Here is a 15,103-nt window from a genome sequence, read left to right as displayed (position 1 = left end):
TTCACTGGGAAAAGTATACACAGGCTTGGTAATTATTTTATCAGGCACAAATTAAATTACAAACAGGAATGCTGGAGGATGCTCAGTGTTTACAACAGCATCAAAAGGAATAAAATACTTAGGAATAAATTTAACCAAAAAACTGAAACACTTGTATGCAGAAAACTACAAAATATTGTTGAAAAAAATTAAAGAATAAGGGCAGACACCCCATGTTCAAGGACTGGAAGACAATATTATTAAGATGGCTATATTCTGCAAATTGAACTACAGAATCAACATAATTCCTATAAAAATTTCAACTGCTCCTTTTTTTAAAAAAAAAACAAAAATGGACAAGCTGATCCTAAAATTCACATGGAAATCCAGGGGACTTCAGAATAGACAAAACAATCTTGAAAAAGAAGAACAAAGTTGGCAGACACACAATTCTCAGTTTTAAAACACATTACAAAGTTACAGTGATAATAACAGTGTGGTACTGGCATAGAATATATATAGTCGAAAGGAATAGAGGTGAGAGTACAGAAATAAACTCATACATCTATCGTCAATAGATTTTCAACAGGAGTGCCAGGACCAACGGAGAAAGAACAGTCTTTCCAAAAGTGGTGCTCAAAAAACTGGATATTCGCATCCAAAAGAATGAAACTGGACCCCCTACATCACACTATATACAAAAATTAACTCAAAATGGACCAAAGACATAAATATAAGTGATAAAACCATAAAACTCTTAAAAGGAACCACAGGAATAAATCTTCATATCAATCTTCATATTGGGTTAGGCAATGATTTCTCAGATATAACAACAAAAGCATACGCAACCAAAGAAAAAAACAGATAAATCAGATTTTACCAAAATTACAAATTTCTATGCTTCAAAGGATACTATAAAGAAAGTTAAAAGACAACCCACAGGATGTGAGAAAATATTTGCAAATTATGTATCTGATAAGGGTCTAGTATTCCAAATAATATAAAGAATTCTTACAACTCAACAACAAAAAACAAATAACCCAATTAAAATGTGGACTTGATAGACATTTCTTCAAAAAAGTATGTAAACGGCCAACAGCACATCTGTCCAGTCACACCCACTAGGGTGCTATATTCAACAAGACATAGAAAACCAAGAGAATCAAAAACATGTGTTCACACAAAAAATCATACATGATTGTTTACAGTGGCCAAAAAGCAGAAACAATTCAAATGACAACAAACAAGAATGGTTAACAATATGTGGTAGGGCCACACAACAGAATAACATAAAGCCATAAAAAGGAATGAAGTACTGATAAATGCCACAACATGGATGAACCTTGAAAATACTAGGCCAAGTAAAAGAAGCCAGCACAAAAGACAACATAGTGTATTATTATATTTATATGAAATGTCAAGAATAGGCAAATCTACAGAGACAGAAAGCAAATAAACTTAGCAACAACTGTCAACATTTTAAATGTACATACCCTCTGACCCAGCAAATCCTCTTACAGGATTTTATTTAATGGATATATTCATATCAATAAAACCTGGAATATCCATCGATAGGGAACTGATTAAACTATGGTATAATAATAAAATGAAATATTATGTGGCTGTGAAAAAGAATGAGGTGAATCCAAATTACTGAAATTTAAAAAAATACAAAATATACTTTCAAGTAAAAAAGCAATTTTCAGGACAGTATGTATAGAATTCCATCTAGCTATATTTTTTAAAGGTTATAGATAGCTAGGTAGATAGTTATAGCTATAGCTCTATCTAGAGATACTGCTATTTATTTTATAAATATATAGAAAAATTCTAGACAGACACATAATAAATAGTTAATAAAAGAAATAGGGCATAAAGGGAATTTTAACTTGCATTTGTAGTTTTCATCATCCATTCTATTTGATGCTTTACTGTAAATAAATAAATAAATGCACACTCATAAGGAAAATATATTCTTATCCTATAAGAGCAAATTTAAATGGTGAAAAAACCCAAAATATTAAAAAAGCATTTTTAAAGCAGATTTCATCTCTTCTTCAAATTCATTCATGCAACAAATATTCATTGAGTGATTTTTTATGTGTCAGGCACTGTTATAGATAAATGCTGAGGTGGAAAAAAAAATAATAAAATATTTAGCATGCTAAATAGTGGTAAATGTTATGGAGAAAAATTAATTACAGAAGAGAGATGAAAACTGCTGGTGCCCAGGAGTTGCCATCTTATGTACAGAAAGTACACTTGCTCTGAGAAGACAACATTTGATCAAGTATTTAAAAAAGGGAAGGTAGCAAGTTATGTGAATATCCAGGGAGAAGAACTTTCCAAGTAGAGGAAACAGAGAGTCCAGTGGTCCTGAGGAGGGAGCCTGTACACCGGAGGGAGAGCAGAGGCAACGGTGGCCAGAACTCTAAGTCTTAGGGGAGGAGAAGTAAGAGATGAGGTCAAAGAGGTTAGAGGTAGAGCTTGTAATCCACACAGGGAATTTCAAAGAATTTGACTTTTACTCTGAAAAACAGGAGAAATAATTGGAGGGGTCCGAAAAAGTGACATGATCTGCCTTAACATTTGAAAAGAATCATTCTTGCTGTTATGCCAACTATATAAGACTAATGAAATAATCCCCCTGAAAGGACAACAGCTAACTTAAGATGACAGCTGAGACAGGCAGGGTGGCCAGATCCTGGATATATTTTAAAGACAGAGCCAAGAGTTTTGCTGATGGACTGGATGTGAGGAGTAACAAAAGGAAAGAAATCCAAGATGACTCCAAGGTTTGGCTGGTCAGGAACTGGAAAGATAGAGTTGCTATTCATCACGTTGGGGAACACAGCAGGAGGAGCAGGTTTGAGAGGGGACTGTACTAAGTATGCTAAATTTAAAAGGCTATTAGTCATCCAAGTGAAGATGCAGAGAAGTCCGCTAGAGACACAATGCCACAATTCAAAGAAACCATTAAAATTTCCTTTGTATGTTATATGGTAATGATACTACTAACCCAAATTAACGCTTACATCTAAATTATTTTATAAGCAATTGTGTCTCTCAGTCTAAATAAAATTGAGAATCAGAATTTATAACATATAGGATTAAGAATAATTACTTTCATTTTATAACTGAAAGCCTTAAAGTTAAATATAATACTGTCAAATTTTTAAAATTTAGTGGACAGTGACATTTTCTAGGATACAATGGCCTACTGAAACTATAAATTCTCAGTATCTGAGGAAGAGAAAGAGATACAAATATGAGCACAAGAAATCCGTAAGTCTAAGAGAAATTCCTCAGATCAGAGTGAAAAAAAAAAAGAAGGTATGCAACTGCAGAATGTCCCACAACTGGGACATATTAATAGGCAAAACTGAGTCAGTCAACTGACAATATGAATACCTATGAGGATATAACAGAGCTACTGAGCTTAAGGTTGATGACGTCTTCCAAACACATTTTACTAAGTTTTCCTACTTATTTTCTCCACAGCACATACTGTCAATCCTATATTAAAAACAAGTAAAGATTCTGAGAAGGAGGATTCTGGGAAGATGGTGGAATAGGAAGCATCAGGAATCTCCCACCTAGACAGTAATTGCACTGGCAGAATCTGATGCAATTATTCTGTAACTCTGGAGTCTATTGAAGGCTTGGGACTTCCAGGTGAAGGCTTGGAGGATACACTGCAGAGAATTTTGGTCCATCTCAGCTCTTAGCACAGTAGCAGCTCCCCATCCCCAGCACCTCAGCACATGCCGCATACACTCAAGGAGCAGGCTGCATGCAGCCTGCGACAGCCAGGGTGGGCAAAAAGGAGGCTGCCCCATAAATAAGAAGGACCTGGGCTGATGGCTGCTCCTGATAGCAGAGGTGCACAAAGGCAGACAGTCATGTTGTTACACCCCCCATATTGTTGCAAGCCCCTCCCCCACTAGCTGAAGCAACTTCCCAAGAATTTAAAGGCCCAGTGCCCTTTCCCCTCCTTAATTTTTCTTCTTCCCCTTTGGGGAGCCAGACATTATAGACTAGGACATTCCAAACCAACTGCATACATGGGGAAGATGCCCAGGGACACGTGCAGGCTCAGGAAATACCTGAGGAGACCTTAAGTTCACACCTCAGGCTAGTCCTTGGCACAGAGTGAGGCTACAACAATTAAAAATAAAATAAAATAAACAAAAACAAAAAACAGCAAACGTCAGGGAAGGGGCAAAAATCAGATTTCCAAAGTTAGTTACTACTACCACATTCGAATGTCTGAATCAACAAAAAGCCATAAGGTACACAAAGAAATAGAAAACTATAGCCCATCCAAAGGAAAAGAATAAATCAACAGAAACAACCATTAAAAAAAAAGTGATCGTAGATCTACTAGGAAAAGACTTTAAGATAACTTTTTTAAGATGCCCTCCAAAACTAAAGAACAATGTAGAAAAAGTAAAGAAAATGACATACGAACAAAATTGAAATATCAACAAAAAGACAAGTTTCTAAAAAGAAATTCTGCACCTGAAAGTACAATAACAACAATGAATATTTCACAAGAGGGACTTAAGGGCAAATTTGAGTAATCAGAAGAAAGAATCAGTGAACGTGAAAATATGACAATGGAAATTACAGAGTCTGAGGAACAGGAAAAAAAAAAAAGAATGAAGAAAAGTGAACAGAGCCTACAGGACCTCTGGGGCACCATGCCATACACACTGTAGGAATCTCAGAACGAAACAGAGAGACAAAGGACAGAGAGAATATTAGAAGAAATACTTCCTGAAAACTTCCAAAATTTGATTGAAGATATGAATATAAATAGCCAAGAAGCTCAACAAACTCCAAGTAAGATGAACTTCAAGAAACCCACACAAGACACATTATAATCAAACTTTCAAAATCCAAATACAATGAAAGAATCTTAAAAGTAGCAAAGGGAGAAGCAACTAGTCACATACAAGGGATCTTCAATGAGATTATCAGATTTCTTATCAGAAACTTTGGAGGCCAGAAGGCAGTGGGGCAACAAATTCAGACTGCTAAAAGAACAAAATTGTCAACCAAGAATACACATCCAGCAAACCACCCTTCAAAAGTGAGAGATAAAATAAGACATTCCCAAATAAGCAAAAGCTGAGGAAGTTCATTAACATTAGGCTTATTCCGCAAGAGAGGCTCAAGGGAGTCCTCCAAGTTGAAATAAAATGATGCTTGATAATAACTAGAAAACATACAAACAAATAAAGACCTCAGTAAAGGTAAATACATGGGCAACCATAAAAGCTGGGATTGTGTAACAATGCTTCGTAACCAGTTTTTGTTTTCTACATGACTTAAGAAACTAATACTTTTTTTAAATTGTAAGTCTAAAAGCGAGTATTGGAAATTTAGTTTGTAACCCCACATTTTGTTTTCGACGTAATTTAAGAGACTAATGTATTTAAAAGAATTACTAGTTTATGTTTTAGGGACACACAATGTAAAAAGATGTAATTATATGACATCAACAACTGAAAGGTATGGGGACCAAGCTGTAAAGGAGCAGAGCTTTGGTATGTCATTGAAGTTAAGCTGGTATAATTAGAGTGTTATAACTTAGGATGTTAAATGTAATCCCCATGGTAACCACAAAGGAAATACCTATAGATAGACACAAAAGGAAATGAGAAAGGAATTGAAACATTTCACTACCAAAAAAAAAATAACTAAAAGCAAAAGAGGACGAATGCAAAAAATGAGGGACAAGAAATCTATAATACATAGAGAAAACAAATAGCAAAATGACGGAAGTAATTCTTCCTAATCAGCAATTACCCTAGATGAAATGGATTAAACTCTCCAATCAAAAGACAAAGATGGGCCCAATGGATTAAAAAAAAAAAGTGATCCAACTATATGCTAAAAGTCTAAAAGAAGACTCACTTTAGATTAAAAGACACAAACAGGTTATATAAAAAGAATTCCTAAAACTCAACAACAAAAACTAAACAACCCAATTCAAAAATGGGGGAAGGACTTTCAATAGACATTTCTCCAAAGAAGATATACAAATGGACAATAAGTACAAGAAAAGATGCTGAACACCACTAATCATTAGGGAAATGAAAACCTTGTTATACTCATTAGTTTTACAAAAATGTTCAAATGTTATATCATATATATGTTCATCCAGAACCTTGTCTCCTACAAGTGTTTGATTCCAAGCATCCAATGGCACATTACGCATATCTCTACTGCCTCATCATGCCATGGACTATCCATGCTCTCTTTACTATTGGACATAGAGTCATCAGTGTGTTTAATCAGACCGGAGAACCAGGAATCAAGGGGGTGGAAATGGGAGTGGTACCACTCAGTGTTACTCATAGTGACTCACTAGCAAAATTAGTGTTTCCTGTCTCCATGACTACATGCTCTACTGGCCTAGTAGTCTTAGTTCCAAGCGGAGGAATGTTTCCACCAGAAAACACAACAATGATTCCAATGAACTGGAAGTTAAGAATGCTGTTCAGCCACTTTGGGCTCCTTATGCCTCTAGATCAACAGGCAAAGAAGGGCATTACGGTATTGGCTGGTATGACGGATCCTGATCCTGACTACCAGGGGGAAACTGGACAGCTCCTTCACAATGGAGGTAATGCAGAGTATGTCTGGAATAGATGGGATCCCTTAGGGTGTCCTTAGTATCACCATACCCCATCATTAAACTCAATGGAAAATAACAAGAACCCAGTTCAGGAAGGACTATTAATGGCCAGACCCAGAATGAAGGTTTGGGTTGCCTCACCAGGTAAAGAACCACAACCAGCCGAGGTTCTTGCTGAGGGCAGAGGGAAATACAGAATGAGCAGTGGATGAAGGCAACTGTAACACCACCTACAACTATATGACTGTTTACAGAATCAAGAACTATACTTGCCATGAGCATTTCCTCCTTATTTTGTTATGAATATGTTCCTGTGTGTGTGCGCATGCATGCACGTGTAACAAATATCTTTGTTTTCTTCCCTCTCTTATCACCTTATATAATGTAAGATTTATATCATGGTATTTAAGTATTTTTAACATTACATCACAGTATATTAGTTATGGGTTATCAAGAAGAGTAAACACTACCCAAGGACTTTGCATCCTCCTCTAGGAAAAGGGTTAATGTTTTTGGTTGTATGAAAAATAGTTGATGGTGCTAGGCAGAAGTATGACTTTGTTATTGTCTTTATTTGGCAATAAGTATGGTTTAAGGGGTGCCAAGTTGAGAAGGGGAAGACTGTGATGGTTAATCTTATGTGTCAGCTTTTGGGCAAACATTATTCCAAATGGTACTCTTATTTTTTAGATGAGATTAACAATTAATTCAGTAGATCCTGAGTAAAGCAGATGACCCTCCATAATGGAGAGGGAGATGGAGAGGGAGAAAAGAAGATTACCCTCCAATCACTTGCAGGTCTTAATAGAAAAAAAGACTGACCTCCGCACTAGAAGAGGGAACTCGACCAGCAGAGCGCCCTTGGACTCAAACTGCAACAGCAACCCTTCCCTTGGTCTTCAGCCTACTCTGGGGATTTAGGACTTACTACAGCTCCACAACCACATGAGCCAATCCTTAAAATCTAAATATCTATCTCCCTCTCCCTCTCTCTCTCTCTCCACACACACACACACACACACACACACACACACACACACACACACACAAATTCGTTCCGTTTCACTACAGAACTCTAACATAGCTAATCACACTTTAAAATAATAATAAAATTGGGCTCCTTTAAAAAAGGACTGGTGGGTATCACAGTGTTAAAATACTGAGATATTGTACCACCAATGATCCATGCAACTATAGGGGCAAATGCTTTGCACAGGAGAAGGCCATCAGGACTCACCTCCAGTGCTATGGTTTATATCCACTCTGACTGGTTGTCACACTAGGGGGTCAAAATTTTTAACATCATTCCTTTTCACACTATACATAAATATCAATTACAAGTAACCTGAATGTTAAAGTCAAAACTATGAAACTTTTAGAAAAAAATAGGACAATATCTTTGTAACTTCAGAGCAGGGAAGGGCATCTTAAATATGACACAAAAACTAAAGTCAGAAGATTTGTACAAACATACAACTACATAAAATAAAGAATAAAACAGTCAATGCCAGAACACTAAAAGCAGAATAAAGAGAGTGAAAGAAACATACCACAGGATGAGAGAAAGTGTTTTTAGTTCACATACAAAAACAATAAAGGACTAGATGCAACATGAAAGGACTAAGGTCCAAAATATGTAAAGCATTCCCATGAATGAATAAGAAAAATACAAGCAAATCTATAAAACAAAATGAGCAAAAGGCTTCATCTAGAGTTTAAAAAAATAGGAATCTCAAATGCCCAATAAACATTTGAAGAGCTGAGCAACCATATCAGAAATGAGGAGACTGCAAATCAAAATGCAGTGAGAGGGCTTCCCTGGTGGCGCAGTGGTTGAGAGTCCACCTGCCGGTGCAGGGGACACGGGTTCGTGCCCTGGTCCGGGAGGATCCCACATGCCGCGGAGCGGCTGGGCCCGTGAGCCACGGCCACTGAGCCTGCGTGTCCGGAGCCTGTGCTCCGCAACGGGAGAGGCCACAGCAGTGAGAGGCCCGTGGACCGCAAAAAAAAAAAAAAAAATGCAGTGAGAAGTAGTTGGCATTTGTACATCAGGATTCACGTAGAGCAATGTTCACTGAGATGTTGTTTAAAACAGGCAAAAACTGACAATAACCCAAATTTCAAAAAAATAAAAGAATCAATAAATTACTTGTGACATACGCACACTATGGATTAGTACACAGCTGTGAACAAACTGAACAAACTATGAGTACATACATCTGCAAGGATAAATTTCACAATGTTAAATGAAAGAAGCAAGAAGGAATACATTCAATAATGAAGCCCAAACTGGTTTGACATTTCAACTTACCCCCAAGAACCCCTGATCCTTCTAACCCTGCTCTACTTTTTTACCGTAACTCTTATCTTCTTGGCCGTCTTCTATGCTCTTGAAGAATGGGTCTTTGATTTTGGTTGTTGTTGTTCACTAATATAGCCGAGGCACCTGAAACAGTGCCTCGTATATAGTACTTGCTCAGTAAGTATTTGCTGAACAAATTAGAATAATTCCAATTATGTTAAGTTCAAAAAGGTAAACCTGAATGCCATATTGATTAGGAATGCATATAGAGAGTAAAACTGTTTTAAAAATGTAAGGTAATGAATATTACAAAAGTCATGGTATAAGTGACCTCTCGGGTAGGGAAGGCAAATGAAACACAAGAGGGACACAGGAAAATTTCTATCTCTTAACCTAGGCTTTAAAATGTACATAAATATGTATATAAAATATATTACAAATGTGTTTTATATATATGTATAACCATAATATACTTTACAATAAGAAAAATATTGAAAAAGAACTCCATTAGCACTTCTCTCCCTAACCCCTACTCCACCTTCACCCCAACTCTGATTTATCCATCACCACTATGACCCAACACAACAGTGAGGTAACGACTAAAATAGTTCATGCTATCAAACAGTGGCAAACTCTGTCTAGGGATCTGATAGAAATTCTGAAATTTATACAGATTCTTTTATACTGTTTCCACTTGAAACAGGAGTCATCGGGTGTCAAATATTAGTCAATAGAAGAGAAAAAAGTCTTCACATCAACCAATAAGACATCCATAGAAAGAACTACTTCTAAGTGTCACCTATCAGATACACAGATAAAGGTATAAATATGTCTTGATTCAGTATGCCGGAAATATCTCGAATATACCTGTATGCTGCCAAACTCAACGTTCTCATAATGGAAATGTGCACATTCAGCCATCTTCGGAAAGTGACCTTTAGTGAAGGGTAACCTGAAGTACATGAAATAAATGAGATACAAGATACTGGAACAGTCAAAATTACTAAACTTAAGGAGGAAATAAAACAGGTTGAAGAGCTCATGCAACAAGCAAAACTATTTAATAAGCACATGCACATGAGCACATATATCCACACGTACCTTTTCAGAAATACACAGAATCAAATGGAAATACATTCAGTGCACAAGTCAAAACCAAAAGGATAAAATAAAGTAAAATAAAAAGCATCACTATAGTACTCTTCTAATCCTGACCCATGTCAATGGCCCTAGAAAAACTAGGCTTTCAGTAAATGTTATGGAAACTGTCAACAGCCTGCTCTAAGCAGAAGCAGCATTCCCACCACAACATACAAAACCAGATTTTACCTGTGAATGTTGTCACAGCCCATCAGTCCTGGATTGGTGGGTCTGGATGCAGAATGAACATTTTTATCCTTGTCTTTCCTCTACTTAGAATAAAAACATAGCTATCTAACCCTTCACCAGGTGAAAAGACGGTTTTTCTGCCTAAAACTGAAACGGATACCTTCAGATATTTCACTTAATAGTCAAATACTGGCATCCGTCTCAGGCTTTCTCAGAAGCATAGCTGAGAAAGAGCAATTTCATAACTCAAATACCAAAAGTGATTTTTCCAAATGACTGAGAGCATGTATTAAAGCTACCAAAAAGGACATACTTGGATTGTTCCCATTGAACAAATGCAACCTAATACACAATAACATAAAAGTTGTTACAAGAACAAAATTAAAGTGTATTTTTAGATAAGTAGATAATCCTCAGACCTATTCTGCTAACAGTTGAGTGATAATTCAAGGCTTAACAGTATTAATTTAATGTATGGACAGTAAGAGCTCATTTAGTAAGAAATCTGGATAAAAGTTTTAACAGAACTAAAGAACTGATTTCCGTTGATAGAAATTCACTTAAAACCCGCTGTAAAATTATACTTACTTTTTCACATGTTTAACCTTCATACTGGCTGTACTGCCACATGTCTTAAGACTAAGGTCTCCAGGAATCTCTGGAATGTCTGCTCCTCTTGCCTTAAAAAAATAAAGACAAAGGATTTATGACTATCCCTTTATTATGAATACATTTAAAAAAGCAGACTATAGCCCATTTCAATGGTTCTGCTGACTCCACACCAAAAGCAATACATACAGATTTAATAATCTCTTCTTCAAATTATAACTTACTTGACTTTTAATTGTTAAGAATAAGGAAAAATATTCACCTAAAAATATTTAACTTTACTGTAAAAGGAAAAACTTTTTGTCAAACTAAGAATTTTCATTCTCTTATAATCAAATTTTGAAATCAATTATTATATTATGTGCCTCAGCACAAACTAAAATCTCCCCCAAGAGTTGTTGGAACAAAATAACCATGGTTACAATGATCAATAAAAGTTTAAATGGTATATGTGAACATAATTAGGAGATCACAACGTACGTTTCTCACACTAAAATCTGAAAGTACCATCTATGTAATACCTCCAAATTACTTCTTACTCTGCCAGTTTTCATAGTAGTGATTTTTTAACTTTAGTGAAACATATACCTGCATCATTTTAACAACAGAAACTGGAAAATGAAAGAGTTCTTCACACTCTGGAGAAAGCAAACAGCAAATCCAAATAGCTATATTAAAAAACAAATTCATGCTATATAATCTATGACTTGTAACAGAAAAAATTAGTATAGCCAATGTCACATAATGCAATAGGGGAGAATAATGTGGGTTGAGCATTTTAACTGAGTTAAGAGGAGATCCACAAAGAAGATGAGGTAAATATATACAGTGGAATATTACTCAGCCATAAAAAAAGAACGACATCTTGCCTTTTGTAACAACATGGATGGACCTTAAGGGCGTTATGCTAAGTGAAATTAAGTCAGAAAAAGACAAATACTGTATGATCTCACCTATACATGGAATCTAAAATCAAATCAATACAAAAAAAAACCAAGCTCACAGATACAGAGAACAGACTGGTGACTGCCAGAGGTAGGGGTGGTGGATAGGTGAAAAAGGTGAAGAGGTCAAAACATACAAATTTCCAGCAATAAAATAAATAAGTCATGGGGATTTAATGTACAGCACGATGACTATAATTAATAATACTGTATTGCACATCTGAAAATTACAAAGAGAGTAGATCTTAAAAGTGCTCATCACAGGACTTCTCTGGCGATTCAGTGGTTAAGACTCCATGTTTCCAATGCAGGGGGCATGGATTTGATCCCTGGTTGGGGAACTAAGATCCCACATGCCGGGTGGTGTGGCCCCCAAAATATATTTTTTTAATTAAAAAAAAAAAGTACTCACCACAAGAAAAAAAAAAACATTTTGTAACTATTTATGGTGACAGATGTTAATTAGACTTACTGTTATGATCATTTCACAATGTATACAAATATCAAATCATTATGTTGTGTACCAGAAACTAATACAGTATTACACATCAATTATACCGCAATAAAATAAAAACGAGAAGAAACTGACAACATCAGTTCAATTTTTTTTTTTTTTTTCCTTGTGGTACGCAGGCCTCTCACTGCTGTGGCCTCTCCCGTTGCGGAGCACAGGCTCCGGATGCGCAGGCTCAGCGGCCATGGCTCATAGGCCCAGGCGCTCCGCAGCATGTGGGATCCTCATGGACAGGGGCACGAACCCGTGTCCCCCACATCTGTAGGCGAACTCTCAACCACTGTGCCACCAGGGAAGCCCTGCTAGTTTTTAAAAATGTTTTCTTATTTAAAAAAAAAAGAGCCAAGGAGGACCTTCAAGATGGTGGAGGAATAAGATGTGGAGATCACCTTGCTCCCCACAAATACATCAAAAATACATCTAGATGTGGAACAACTCCTACAGAACCCTACTGAATACTGGCAGAAGACCTCAGACTTCTCAAAAGGGTGCTGGTGCTCTGGCTGGGTGTCAGGCCTGAACCGCTGAGGTGGGAGAGCCGAGTTCAGGACACTGGACAACCAGAGACCTCCCGACCCACATAATATCAATCAGTGAGAGCTCTCCCAGAGATCTCCGTCTCAACACTGAGACCCAGCTCCACTCGACGACCAGCAAGCTCCAATGCTGGACACCCCATGCCAAACAACTAGCAAGACAGGAACACAACCCCACCCATTAGCAGAGAGGCAGCCTAAAATCATAAGAAGTTCACAGACACCCCAAAACACACCACCAGTCACAGTCCTGCCCACCAGAAAGACAAGATCCAGCCTCATCCACAGGACACAAGCGGGCACCAGTCCCCTCCACTAGGAAGCCTATACTACCCACTGAACCTACCTTACCCACTGGGGACAGACACCAAAAACAACGGGAACTATGAAACTGCAGCCTGCGAAAAGGAGACCCCAAACAGTAAGTTAAGCAAAATGAGAAGAAAGAAAAATATGCAGCAGATGAAGGAGCAAGATAAAAACCCACCAGACCAAAAAACTGAAGAGGAAATAGGCAGTCTACCTGAAAAAGAATTCAGAGTAATGATAGTAAAGATGATCCAAAATCTTGGAAACAGAATGGAGAAAATACGAGAAAAGTTTAACAAGGACCTAGAAAAACTAAAGAGCAAACAAACAGTGATGAACAACACAATAAATGAAATTAAAAATTCTCTAGAAGGTATCAATAGCAGAATGACTGAGGCAGAAGAACGGATAAGTGACCTGGAAAATAAAATAGTGGAAATAACTACCACAGAGCAGAATAAAGAAAAAAGAATGAAAAAAATTAAGGACAGTCTCAGAGACACCTGGGACAACATAAACACACCAACATACGAATTATAGGGGTCCCAGAAGAAGAAGAGAAAGAGAAAGGGACTGAGAAAATATTGAAGAGATTATAGTTGAAAACTTCCCTACTGTGGGAAAAGAAATAGTCAATCAAGTCCAGGATGCACAGAGAGTCCCATACAGGAGAAATCCAAGGAGAAACATGCCAAGACACGTATTAATCAAACTATCATAAATTAAATACAAAGAAAGTATATTAAAAGCAGCAAGGGAAAAGCAACAAATAACATACAAGGGAATCCCCATAAGGTTAACAGCTGATCTTTCAGCAGAAACTCTTCCAGCCAGAAGGGAGTGGCAGGACATATTTAAAGTGATGAAAGGGAAGAATCTACAACCAAGATTACTCTACCCAGCAAAGATCTATTCAGATTTGACGGAGAAATTAAAACCTTTAAAGACAAGCAAAAGCTAAGTGAATTCAGCACCGCCAAACCAGCTTTACAACAAATGCTAAAGGAGTTTCTCTAGGCAGGAAACACAAGAGAAGGAAAAGACCTACAATAACAAACTCAAAATAATTAAGAAAATGGTAAAAGGAACATACATATCGATAATTACCTTAAATGTAAATGGATTAAAGGCTCCAATCAAAAGTCGCAGACTGGCTGAATGGATACAAAACAAGACCTGTATATATGCTGCTACAAGAGACCCACTTCAGACCTAGGGACACATACAGACTGAAAGTGAGGGGATGGAAAAGGATATTCCATGCAAATGGAAATTAAAAGAAAGCTGTAGGAGCAATTCTCATATCAGACAAAAGAGACTTTAAAATAAAGGCTACAAGAGACAAAGCAGCACACTACATAATGCTCAAGGGATCAATCCAAGAAAAAGATATAACAACTGTAAATAGCTATGCACCCAACAGGGGAGCCCTCAATATATAAGGCAAACGTTAACACCCATAAAAAGGGAAATCAACAGGAACACAATCATAGTAGGGGACTTTAACACCCCACTTTCACCAATGGACAGATCAACCAAAATGAAAATAAATAAGGAAACACAAGCTTCAAATGACACATTAAACAAGATGGACCTAATTGATATTTATAGGACATTCCATCCAAAAACAACACAATACACTTTCTTCTCAAGTGCTCATGGAACATTCTCCAGGATAGATAATATCTTGGGTCACAAATCAAGCCTTGGTAAATTTAAGAAAATTGAAATCGTATCAAGTATCTTTTCCGACCACAACTCTATGAGACTAGATATCAATTACAGGAAAAAACCTGTAAAAAATACATACAGTTGGAGGCTAAACAATACTCTACTAAGTAACCAACAGATCACTGAAGAAATCAAAGAGGAAATCAAAATATACCTAGAAACACATGACAATGAAAACACGACGACCCAAAACCTATGGGATAG

The 15,103-nt window shown here is 36.9% G+C and overlaps 1 protein-coding gene across 3 annotated transcripts in view; it reads right to left on the bottom strand.

The window, feature by feature from the left end:
- Positions 1-15,103, bottom strand: part of ARHGAP32 (Rho GTPase activating protein 32) — a 264,249-nt gene that overhangs the window by 113,590 nt on the left and 135,556 nt on the right. For 2 of the 3 annotated variants that reach the window (XM_060017677.2, XM_060017675.1), the window contains exons 3-5: positions 10,845-10,936; positions 10,257-10,298; positions 9,795-9,879 (exon numbers count right to left, since the gene is read on the bottom strand). In XM_060017677.2, the coding sequence (XP_059873660.1) occupies positions 9,795-9,879; positions 10,257-10,298; positions 10,845-10,936 (219 nt within the window). The remainder of the gene's footprint in view (positions 1-9,794; positions 9,880-10,256; positions 10,299-10,844; positions 10,937-15,103) is intronic. The other variant, XM_060017676.1, reaches the window with a different exon arrangement.

This window comes from Delphinus delphis, chromosome 8, assembly GCF_949987515.2.
Source record: "Delphinus delphis chromosome 8, mDelDel1.2, whole genome shotgun sequence".
Classification (NCBI taxonomy): Eukaryota; Metazoa; Chordata; class Mammalia; order Artiodactyla; family Delphinidae; genus Delphinus; species Delphinus delphis.
This window is presented reverse-complemented; position numbering and strand designations above follow the sequence as displayed.